Raw genomic sequence first — 12,721 nt, 5'->3', positions numbered from 1 at the left:
GATTTCTAAATGCTGTTTGCCAGATACATTATAGTACTGCCCACAGGTTCAGACACTGCTACCAATGCCTCAAAGCCAGACCCACAAATACTGCTTTGGTAGCTACCATATCTTTCCTTTAAAAATTAGTGAGATAATGTGTTCCAGGCATTTGCAGGCCCCAGACCCTGGTAGATGAGAGTGCATATTTGTTCACAGGTGGTGAAATTAAGTACAGAGGTGGCTTTCACAAAGATTTACAGGAAATCTGTACAAATCTAGGAACTTAGAAACCTTTTAGGTCCAAGTCTAGTGATTAACAATTTTGTCATTTCTCTTCTTTTTAGAATTAGAAGGTAATACATAAATGTAATGTGTACGGTGTTGGTAAGCATTACTCTTATAAAACGATTTTCTCTGTTTTTTAGGATCGAGTTATGATTAATCGACTTGATAGTATTTGTCAAACAGTGTTGAAAGGTAAATGGCCTTCAGCAAGAAGGAGCTATGACAGCAATACGGTGGCATCTTTCTACACAACCAAACTTCTGGATAGCCCAGGTGCAGCTGCAGATTACAGTGAGCCCAGCGCACCAACACCCCCTCTTGCAGGTGTTAAAGAAGAATATGATCAATCACCACAGATGTCAAAGGTGAAGAAGCATGTACGAGAAAAGGAGTTTACAGTGAAAATCAATGACGTATGTTTATTTTTATTGCCCTAGGACCTGATTGCGATTGCGGTGTGCGGCATGCTTTACCTGCAAGTGGCTGCCTGCTCTCACTCTCACTTTCTTCACACACTTGTTTGTGGGTATTTGGGTCTGCTGCTTCTGGGCATGGAGTGTTTGGTTTTTGGGTTTGATTTGGGGAGGGAGTGGTGGGTTTGTTTAATTTCCATAAACCACTGGAAGGAATCACTGTTGTTTCTGTCTCTGAATTGAAATTTCACCATTCTGGTGCTTCCTCAGACAGCCTGTGTTATGCTGTTTCTAAGAAATCTGGTCAGTAAAAGAAGGTATTCTGTGATTTGGCTTTTTTTTAACATTTCAGCATGTCCTATCCAGCAAGCACTTTATTATTTCATGGCCTTTTGGAGGGTTACAGGTAAATTTCCCAGTTTCAATGCAGGCTAGAAGCTTCAAACATTTTCCTGATCTGTAGTTCGAGACCTGTTGGCAGCACATAAAAATGTATGAAAACTTTCTCTTGTAATTGGGCTTGGCATTTCTTTAGAACGAGATTAGGGAGGTAGACAGCTGTTCAGTGTCTGGATTTTTCAGTTAAAGTAGTAAGTAATTTAAAATTGACATTCAAAGAAGCAATTCCATAAAATTTCTGTTCACATTTTGTTACATGGAAGAGAAGCAAGACTTGTTTTAAGGTCTAGTGCAATGCTTTCATTCTTCCTCAACTCTTCTGGACTAAATGTTTGTCTTTGAGAATCCTGATTATGAAGTAGTCATTTCTGCTTCAGCAGAGACTCTTCTAACCCTGGGATTTATTTAACAGGAAGGTGGTTTGAAATTGACTTTTCAGAAGCAGGGACTGTCTCAGAAAAGGCCATTTGAAAGCGAGGAAGGTGCACTTGGACAGCAGCAATACCTGGCTCGGCTACGTGAACTCCAGAATGCTTCAGAAATCAGCCTTGTCAACTTCCCAAAATCACTTCCTGAATCAGGTACGTAAAATGTTAGAGGGCATGAGAGTTTGTAATAAATCTTGTCTTCTGGGTTCTTCTGTTGATCTCAGTATATAGGCAGTGGAGAGAGATGTTTGTGATGTTATTTATTCTAAACTGGAGTCTGGAAAAATTCTCTCCAGTGTGACAGGGAAACTGGGTACCTAGTTGAGGCATGACGTTGAACCACGGTATTCAGCTGTCTCACAGGGTGAGTTACTGTAACCTTCATTTATTGGAAGGATGCCATTATAAGTTATAAACACTCCCACAAGAAGATTTTAATAATTACAAAAGTGCATCACTCTACACTGACTGTGTGTGTCAGTTTAAATCAGAACTTACTGTGGCTAGTTTCTAAGTAAAGACGAAGTGTTCCAGATTTATGCCTGTGTTAATTTGCACTCTTCATGTTCATTCCTGTGTCTCATGTAAGGAAATGGTGGAGGACAATAGTCTAGAACCAATGTCTTGGTTTATAGCCAAAAACGTATAGCTTTATTTTCATTAAAAAATAATGGTAGGTGTACACTGACAAATAAAAATGAGCCTAAAGCGAGCGAATTTGGATTAAAATGTTTGAAATTATTGGAATTGGGTGCTTGATTTAGGCCAGCTTCTGATTAAATGACTGTAATTCATTGATATTGCATACAGATGCAGATGAGAATGTTTTGTTTAAAAAATGCTACCCTTTGCTTGCATTTTGCAGTTTCTTGTTCTTTTGAAACATACTATTAAGGTCTTGTATAAACATTTATTTAGGAATGTCTTCCTCTGAGTGTGTGTGATGTCAGCAGTTCTTAACAGGTCTCCTCCCTGTACAATTTTTTTGGAGGGGGTAGGAGGCAGTAACAGGAAACTTTCATAGTAGAGTGGCTTTTCAGAGCGTGATATTAAGTGTTTTGAACAGTCATAAAACAATAGGCAATTTCTGTAAGATATTACACACAGAAATTATATGCCCTTGCACTATTTCAAGTAATTTTATTTCCTTTTTTTATTCAGACATGTTTCTTGTTATAAACAGCTCAAGCTTCTGATGCTAATGTTATTGCATCATTAATTAGGTACTTCCAGTCATTTAACAGCCAGTGCCAATGGAGTCGTCATTGACAGTCAGCCTGTAGTCAAAAAGAGAAGAGGAAGAAGGAAGAATGTGGAGGGAGTTGATGTCCTCTTTATAAATAGAAATAAACAGCCTAATCATGTAAGTGAACTTGATTTTTATATCAAAAAATAAGGTCCAAATTACTGTTAATCCTGTAACTGAACATAACAAGCTGTTAACATACAGGAAAAACTTTATTACTCAAAACTGGCTGGGGTTTTTTCTGAAATTGTTTGCTGATGGTTTATGGCTACGCAAATGGGAACTGGTAGTTTTACTAATTATTAGATATATTCAGTATGTTATTAGATTAAATTAAACTAATTCAAAATAACTTTTTAAAAAGCAAGTTTAATTCTAGTTTTGATGAACTGAAATTAACAGTGATTTATTAAAAACTTGATGTTTGACCTAGCAACACTTTCTGGCATCCTTTCCTGTAACATCTGTTACAGAACCTGATTGTACTGTGACTTAAAGGGAGCTGTCTTTATGGCATGAGTAATTTCACTGAGTCCTTGAGTGTGTGCATAATGATCTGCGTTTATTGTATCATACATGAAATAATTGTGACGGTTTGTTTTCTATGGAGAACTTAGTAAAGTGTTTTGAATTTCTCCAGGTTAATCCAGGTATTAACTCCTGTCAAGTTACTGCAGGAATAAACGCAGCACTCAGTTACACGCAGTCCCAAGGCATGCTTGATGCAGAGAGTCCAGTTCCTGTTATTAACCTAAAAGATGGAACGAGGCTTGCAGGTGATGATGCCCCCAAAAGAAAAGATTTAGAGAGGTGGCTTAAAGAACATCCTGGATATGTTGAAGATTCAGGAGCTTGTATTCCTGTGAGTATTATTTTCAGCTCTATTTTAGCTAAACAGTAAAACACTTCTCAAAAACATATTTGAATTTGTATTTGAAATTTACATGGAATTATTCTTTCTTGGTGGTTTTTTTTGTTCAGGAAAAGGAAAATGTCTGTTTCTTTTTACGTCATTTGAGCTCCACAAGCCTTCTTTTACCCTCAGAAATGTAAATTCTGAGAAAACCAATACTAAACAAGACATTTGATCTTTCTCATTTTATGTAGGATTAAAAAAATTATCTAAGAAAACTCATATTACAGTGATACTTATGATAGGAGCTGAAAATGTGTAACAGCATATTTAGTGATGTGCAAGAGGATTGAAGCCTTTACTGTGTGCTGTATCTCATACCCGCATTACAGTGCTATGGTAGTGATGTTTGTATGGGTATGATGTTCTCATTTTACCTCTGAATTTGAGATTTGTTAATGTTGAACAGAATGTAAGAAAATCGTATTTATGACATCTGGAATAACAACCTTGTTTGTCCGTAAAGATGTTACAATACATAATACAACATTCCTGACAGTTAAGGCACTGTTGAAAACTGAACAATGAATAAAAAAAAGCAATGGTTAGAGGCATCAGAGAGAGGATTTAGTGCTGTCTACTGGGCTGCTTATTATATGATTGTGATTGTTACAAAAATATTTCTGAAATGGAAGATTAATTCAATGTCTCACACAATGTACAGATATCTTACTATTTTTAAAGTGGTTATATCAGAAAGATAATTGGCCTTTAATTCCTTTGTAACAGAGGATGCAGCTGCACGATGGGAGGCCCAAACAAAAAAGACACCGTTGTCGAAACCCTAATAAACTGGACGTTAATAGTTTGACTGGTGAAGAACGCGTTCAGCTCATAAATAGAAGAAACGCAAGAAAGGTATTCATATCACTGTTCCCATTCTGATGTTCCCCAAATGAACAGTTACCTGAAACTAAGAAATCTAATATTACACTTGCTAAAACACTGTGTGCAAATGCAAGGTTTTTGTTTTAAGGATTTGTCACAGAGCAAGAAGGTCAATGACAATCTTCTAGTAAACGTTTTGCAACTATGAAAATCTGTAAGATATGGCTAGAAACTTACCCTGTGGTTTACGTTCAAATAGAATTGAACACTATATTGCTGTATTTATGCCATTGACTAATAAAGAGGCATGGCCACTGAAATATATGTAGTTCTGATCAAAGTAGCAACATTCCTCCCAAGTTATAAATTTTGTTTATATTTTCTCATTACTACTTTTGACATGATTACAATTACATTGGTAGTGCATCCTCCATAGAAACTTGTCCATTGGAATAGCTTAAATCCTGTGTACTGGATTATTTTGGTTTTTTCTGTTTTCAGTTATCTCTGGCATTTAGCATCTGTGGCTCACCAGTGTATATCCGTTGTAAATCACATTGCTAGGTTAAACAGTAGCATAACAGGGGAACAAAAGTAGAAGGGGGAGTCTTGTATAAAATCCCAACAGTGGAAGATGAGAGACCAGGTGTTGAATTCAAGTTTTTGGACAGGTAATGGAAGTTTGGGAGAGGCATAATGCATTTGAATAGGGTTTGGGTAAGGCTGAAAGGCAATATTCCAGAAAAGCATGCAGAACATTGCTGTTGTTTATTGAACAAATTTGGACAGATGTGTGGGATAGTGTCTTTGAATATCAGTGTAGTACCAGAGTGGCAGTCTGGTGGGAGTCTTTGAGGTATTACGTCCATGTATGGAGCATTTTCTCTTGTGATACTGCTAGCTTTTCTTTTTGTTAGAGAGCAGCTGCAAGGAAAGAAGGAAGATTGTGGGGGGAGTTTGTTCTGGTTTGGTTTGGTTTTTTTTAGGCTGCCGTTATTAAGGTCAGAAGCTTTTTCCATCAGTAGAGGAGAGTGAGGCAGAATTTGAGTGTCTTTAATCTCTTCAGTGTATTTAGACAGCAGCTCTAAAGAGGAACCTATATGGTTGCTAGTCTCTTGAAAACAGACCGTTGGCTGCTCTCAGGGCACGGCTTACTGTAGGAATCTTTTCAAAGTTGATGATTGAGGAGTGAGAGATTTGACCTGTGCTTGCTGTAAAAGCCTGTATTTTCATGATGGCCTTTTTCTCCAATAAATTTCCACGCCATAGTTGAGACTGTTCTGTTACTTTGTTAACCTTGTTTTTTCCTATTTATAACCTGCCCCCAACTTCTCTGCATCACCAAACTAAACTCATTTTGTCTCATTTTCTTTTTCAGTTGAGTTACCCATTTTAATAGCAGTGGGTAGGGGGACCAAAAGTAGCCTAGAAAATAGGAGTTTTAAGTTGCAGTTTGTAGAGAAGGTTGAGCAGAAACTAGAATTTGTTCTCCTCCTTTCTACCATTTCTTCTTTCTTTCTGGATATGAATAGTACTTTTGATTAATTTGAAAGCTTATTTTCCTGCTTATATCTTATTAGGACATGCTGTTTAGCATTCTTATCTTGGCCTTTTTTGCATGAAAAAAAATACAAGAAATACAAGAAATAAATACAAGAAATAATTTTATAGGAGGAGCAGAGCATCTTAATGGAAGTATTTTTAGAAGTTGACTGAAATGATAGGCCTGATTTAGTGGATAAAGGAAAAGTTTAACAAAATTGTAGTTACAGCCTTGTTGGTAATACTTGGACCACTATTATTCTCTATTCATGTGGTTGTTCTTCCATCCGTTGCATGTCTAAATAAACTCTGCTATTAAACACTAGTAGGAATGTCAGATATTGAAGTTGCAAAGTAAGAGTTTAACAGATGAGTTTGAGTTTAGTAGATTCAGAATAAATCAAGTGTATCTCATATACCACCAGGAATCAGTCAAAAGCTATATCATACTCATTGATAATTGAAAGTGAGACTTTATTGGTATTGTTTTATATAAAAGGCAAAAATGAAACAGTCTCAGTATGAATGTTGCTTTGTCTTAGCAAATGAGAAGTATTTCCTGACTTCTGTCTTCTGCTTCTCAGGTGGGGGGTGCGTTTGCTCCCCCTTTGAAGGAATTGTGCAGGTTCTTGAAAGAAAATCCAGAGTATGGAGTGGCTCCTGAATGGGGAGAAGTTGTAAAACAGTCTGTGAGTATTTGCAGGATGAGATAACTGTGACATGAAATGTATCTTAAACAAGGCAAACGGGGTGGGGGGGAGGGGAGGTAGGTATGCTTTTCATTTCTGTCATTATATTAAATGCAGAATATGAGTCAATAATAGCTTTTTATTTCCTGCCAGTTTGGTTCCCTAAACTGGGAACAGCTGGCACAGCTGAGTGCTGTGAGTGAGAGGAAGGGAGGAACAGTGGCTGGCAACCCCAAATTAGACCTTTGGTTGAAGGTGCTGTAATATGTGGCTTTTTTATCTGATAAATGTAGCCTTGAAGGCTTTTAGGAAAGGTATTAGCCCACAGAATACTTTCTTATTCTTAAAGTTGCGGTTAGGAAGATAAATATAGTTTTAAATATTTTATTTTTCAATTAATTTACTTTCAGTATGTACCTTTAAGAGATCACTATCCTCAATCAGAGTGTAAATCAAGCATTAATGTAGGTATTTTAGAATACTTAGAATACTTAGAATTTGTTTTTTTCACTTCTTAGAGATTTTGTTTTAGCTAAAAGCTAATGTTGAGATTCCAGTGGAGGGAACGTGATCAATATATATTTTTAGGAGTCGGTCTGCACTAGAACATCAGTGTTGCCCATGTATTCCTTCTGTATGGATTACCAGAAAAGTTAAATGAGTACTACGTTCCCTCATAGTCCTGAGCCACCTTCTTACTAGTAACAAGATTAATTTAGTGAGTTTGAGGTTTCATTTTGTTGAGGTTTTTGTACTTGGTTAACTTTAAAAAAAAAAAGAAAGTGTTTGGTTAGACTTTGTCCACAGTTCCAACAGAACAGCAGTAAGCATTATTATGGGAACTGTTATATGGCTGGTCTCTCCTTTCAGGTGTCATTGTTTCAAGTATGGTGTAAGGTTCTGAGTTCATTCCGTTTGCCTTGAAGATAAGGACATATTTTGAACTTCAGAAAGTTGTGTTGTATAATAAAGAATGGTTTCTGGGTAACCCAGTTACTCTTCCGTTCCATGTGTCTAACAGAAGTGAAGACGGTTCTGTCAATATTCTTATGAAGTCTATTTCCTCACCTACTCTAACATGACAGAATTATATTTCTGCTACACCTTCAGCCTCTGGCAAAGAAATTACCAAGTTAATCTTTTTCTAGTTCACTGTCAACAGAACTGGTAATCTTTCTGTGAGGTTCTAAATGCCAGTACCCCTGTGAGTCATTCTGGTAGAAGAACAGGTAACTAGGAACAGGATTGGACTGCGTAAAGGTATGAAAGACTGAATAAAGGTATAAATAATAGCAGAATTACTTCTAGAATTTAGTAGTGATCCACAGGACAAAACAACAGAGCATGAGTTCTGATTTCCTGTAGTTGTAGTAGGCTAGATTAAATCAGAGAGATTTTCTGGGGAAAAAAAGGCTGGGTAATGGTTGATCTTATGGTTGCCATTTCTAAGAAGAATTTTCAAGACCATGCGTTTCAAAGAGAACAACATTAGTGTCCATTGCAATTCTTTCTTCATCATTAGGTAGGAGGGCTTACAGAGGTGAAGTAGTACTGTGCAAGCCCTAAGTGCTTTGAATTTCATTTTAATTGAACTTGAGCCTTTTTACTTACTTGTTTGTTCTTGAGTTTTATGGATGAGGTGAAATACGAGGATGTTAAACGGACAGTAGCAGTAATAAAAAGGGCTTGGAGATTGTTGGTCTGTGTGCAGTCACGCATTTATATTTAAAAAAATTAGTTGCTCAATTTAAAGTTAATTAAACTGTCAAATGATTGGAATGTAATATTGCAAAGCAGTGCTGGTTTAGATCTTAAACTGAGATTGCTGGTATATTAGCTATATTTGACTTGATCTGTAAACAAGCCTCTGAGTTAGCAGAGGGTCTGAGAAAATACCTGTGTAGACCTCACTCTTGAAATGGGGCCTTTAGACATTTGAGACTTGATAGCACAAAGTCACCACAAATTCTAGTGAGTTGTCTGGAGATCAAGCTGCTGTGCTAACATACCAGAATAATCTTTGACACTGTTACTGTACACTTGGGTCTTCTGTTTGCTTTTACTTTTCCATCTTTAAGCTCTCAAAATACTAAAAATGACCCATGTGTTTCTTGCAGGGATTTCTTCCAGAAGGTATGTTTGACCGTATTCTTACTGGACCTGTTGTGCGGGAAGAAGTAAGCCGGAGAGGAAGGCGCCCCAAAAGCGAGATTGCAAAGGCAACAGCAGCTGCAGCAGCTGCCACCGCTGCAAGTGTATCAGTTAACCCCCTGCTAGCTAACGGATTGCTTCCAGGAGTCGATCTGCCTAGTCTTCAGGCCTTACAACAAAACCTGCAAAACCTGCAGTCACTGCAAGTAACAGCAGGATTAATGGGAATGCCAGCTGGCTTAACTGCTGGAGGAGAAGCGAAGAACATGGCTGCCATGTTCCCCATGCTGCTGTCAGGGATGGCTGGATTACCAAACTTGCTGGGCATGGGAGGACTTCTAACAAAGTCTACAGAATCTATTTCAGAGGAAAAAAAGGGAAGCGATTCGAAGGAGGCAGATATAAAGAAAGAAAGGACAGAAGACCAAAACACAGACACTGGTGGTGAAAACTCTGTTTCAAGTTCTCCTTCAACATCCTCTGCTGCTGCAGCTGCCAATCCTCTCTCTCTTAACCCATTACTTCTGTCCAACATACTTTACCCAGGGATGCTTCTCACTCCAGGCCTTAATCTTCATATCCCAGCTTTGTCTCAGTCTAATATTTTTGATGTACAGAACAGTGAAAGCAATGACACAGGCTCAGCCAAGCCCACAGAAGAAAAGGAGGAAAATTCTAGGGTTAGAGATCAGGAAGAAAGAGGGGGAACAGAGCCAAGCTCTCACAATGAAAACAGCACAGATGAGGGTTCAGAGAAAGCAGATGCTTCATCTGGATCTGATAGTACATCGTCTTCATCTGAGGATTCAGATTCTAGTGATGAAGACTGATCCCAGACTCTGCACTTAAATGATAAACTGATTTTGAATTTATTCTTTAATTATTTGATTGTAAATAACCCAGTGTTGAGTGCATCAATGATTTACTGACCGAACATTTCAGTATTTGTTTAGAAGTGCAAACTGCTTTCAGAGACGTTTTGCATGTAATATTTCTTGGAAGTTCATAAGTTTCTGAACTTGTATGTACTATCAAATACACAATGGTGTAAAATTACAACAAAAGGCATTATAATTTTGTTGGGGGGTTAATTTTATGAAAATAATGCTCAAGTAAGAGCTGTATATTTAATATATTTGCAGTGAACACAGAATACTTTATGCATATTATTGATTTAATTTGAATATAGTTTTACAGCCTCCTTGACACTTATAATTTACAGATCAAAACTCAGCAATAATTTGGGCAGCTAATGAATGTCATGAAAGCTGTAGAATCTACATCACTATCCATTGCTTTAATTACATGAAAATGCTCTAGTGTTGTGATGCACTGCTGTTTCCAATTCAGGTACAAGTGTGTTTAAAAGAAGATAAATTTTTCCCAATCAGCCAATTAAACTGGCTACCTGTTACCTCAGCTGAGTTAGTTTAGGAAGTTTACATTGGTTTCTATTACTTGTTTTCAGGTTTTGTTTTGTTTTCTAAAGACATCCTGTATATCATGTTAAAATCTGAGTTATTTGGGATAAGACTGTTGGGGTTTTTCTTGCCCCTTATTACAGCTGTTCCCTTTGACAGCAGTAAGGGGAAATTAAAGCAAAAACTGTCTTAATCTCATGCTACTTGGCACCATGTAGATCTATTTAGTTTACACCTTGCGAAGTTTTGGGCTCCCTCTGCAGAATTAAAAGTCCCAAAACGAGGAGTAGTTTCCCCAAGACTCAGAAGAGGCAAACTGTCATAAAGTGCCACTGAAAAGACCTTTCAACACTGCATACTTCATGTAAAAATTGTTTGTTTGCTTTGTTTGTGTAGATTTCTATTTGTGTTTTATGTCATAAAGCCTCCTGGAGTTACCAGTTAATAATGGTAAATAAAATATATATAGTTTTGAACTCCTTTTGAGTTTAGACTTCTCTGCAGATTTAAATCTGACTAAATATTAAATATTACCTAAAATCATTATTGGCATATCACTTCATATATTATGCTGAGTTACCCACTAAAGAAAAAGCACTTTGAATAGTAAGGAAGACAAATTATTCCTAGAAACCACAACAACAGGGCATAAGGCATCTGTTTAAGTCCAAATCCTTAGAACCCTTTACTATATAAAATCTGTCTAATGTTTGATGTGTGATACGATTCCTCCTTCTTCTTAAGCTGCTATTACTCTGACACAGTCGAGGCCCAGATTAACATTTACAGAAGTTCTGAACTGACTGAGACTTCAGTTGACCTTGGTTAGATCATTAGCAGTCCAAGAATAGGCAAGTGTTGAGAGAAAATAGATACAGGTACTAGTAAAAGCAATTGAAAAAGCTTTACAAAGGGATAAATTTAAAAACAAAAAAACAAAAACTGTATATTTTGATATAGTTCTGTTGCTTGCTTGTACAGTAAAACAACTGTGTTGTTTTTTATCAAGAACTTTACCAATGAAATATAAGTTTCTATGTGCAAAATAACTAGCCCCATGATTAGAAGCAGTATTACATGTAATTACGCAATTATACACGTACCATTTGGATTGTTCTGGTTACATATTTTCCCAAATAGTATTCTGGTTATTGGCCCTTCATGCAGTGTCTTAGCAATAGTGAAAATTAAAAACTGCCAAGAGAAGGGGGTAGCAGTTCTTCATTGTGGGGGAAAAAAAAGTGTTTAATATTTTGCCCTTTGTAATATAGCACTTTTATTTAACTAGGATGCATCTATGAAATAGCCAAAGTTTTACAAACAGTTATTAACTTAGTTTGCTGATGGAATATGTCAACAATACCATCATTTCCCACCCTTACCCCACAAAACAAATCCTAAATCTTGTGGCTAAAACCTAATTTCTATCAGATTTATGAAATAAAGTATTTTCCTAATTATGGTCAAGTGAGCTTGGTTAGCATTCTAGTGATTCTTTCTATGTAATGAGGCAATTACAGTTTCAAGTAATGAAGGCTGGTGTAGACTTGAACATAATATATTGGGTTTATTTTTAATCAGTTTGAACCAGAAGGGGAAAAAATGTCCCACTGTCAGCTAAACTATATGCAAATACGGTTGTATAAAGTTAAGGGTTATAAGGAAACCTCAGTAGAATTACACTAATACTGAAGTTAAAATTAAAAGGATATCCAAGGTGATGATAAAGTGTGTGTTGGTAGTTACTAAAAGAACCTTAGCTGTTATTGCCTTGTATTTCTATCCCTTGTTTCAAGCTTCATGACCCAAGTCTTAGTCCAGGTTTTTTTGGACATTTGCAATATTTGCCAGTTGTGTTCTGTGTAGTCTGGATTTGCTTTCTGTAGTTGAACAAGCGTCTTAAAAAGTCATTTGTAATTTATTGAATTACTTTCTATGATGTTCTATAGAGCAAATGGAAGTTTAATTATTTTTTATTAAACATATTCTTTGACTACCCATGATGTTGGCCTCAATATGTAAAACTAATGTTGTCGGTGTAAGGATTAAACATGTATTTTTTCAGCAGCAAAAGTTAAGTTTCAGTGTTAAGCTCTAAAACTGAAATTATTCTTAAGACCTTAACAGAAGAAAAAAATCAAGCCAAGGATGTAACACCCCCCCCTACCTCAGACCGTGCATTACTGATGTATAATTTTTCTGGGAATCAATTTCCTATAATTCTCATCTTAGAAACAAAACAAGCTGTTGTTCCTGCCCTTCATTAGTTATGGATAGAAAGGGGTATACAGTCTAGGTTCTGGTCCAGAAGTGACTTAATTTGCAATAATGATGTGTCTAATGTTCTGGGGTAAGCAAGTTGGCAGCAGAGCACCTTTTGGATCTTTCTTTTTAAAACTCTGCATTACTTTCTACGTGTATACT

The 12,721-nt window shown here is 36.7% G+C and overlaps 1 protein-coding gene across 10 annotated transcripts in view; it reads left to right on the top strand.

Moving 5' to 3' along the window:
* CHD9 (chromodomain helicase DNA binding protein 9) overlaps positions 1-12,295 on the top strand; it is a 97,872-nt gene extending 85,577 nt beyond the window's left edge. For 9 of the 10 annotated variants that reach the window (XM_064459392.1, XM_064459395.1, XM_064459389.1 and 6 more), the window contains 7 exons: positions 408-680; positions 1,492-1,660; positions 2,731-2,870; positions 3,394-3,615; positions 4,396-4,524; positions 6,621-6,725; positions 8,843-12,295. In XM_064459392.1, the coding sequence (XP_064315462.1) occupies positions 408-680; positions 1,492-1,660; positions 2,731-2,870; positions 3,394-3,615; positions 4,396-4,524; positions 6,621-6,725; positions 8,843-9,706 (1,902 nt within the window). In that variant the 3' untranslated portion in view covers positions 9,707-12,295. The remainder of the gene's footprint in view (positions 1-407; positions 681-1,491; positions 1,661-2,730; positions 2,871-3,393; positions 3,616-4,395; positions 4,525-6,620; positions 6,726-8,842) is intronic. The other variant, XM_064459396.1, reaches the window with a different exon arrangement.
* The last annotated feature ends 426 nt before the right edge of the window (positions 12,296-12,721 follow it).

The sequence above is a fragment of the Phalacrocorax carbo genome, chromosome 8 (genome assembly GCF_963921805.1).
Source record: "Phalacrocorax carbo chromosome 8, bPhaCar2.1, whole genome shotgun sequence".
NCBI lineage: Eukaryota > Metazoa > Chordata > Aves > Suliformes > Phalacrocoracidae > Phalacrocorax > Phalacrocorax carbo.
This window is presented reverse-complemented; position numbering and strand designations above follow the sequence as displayed.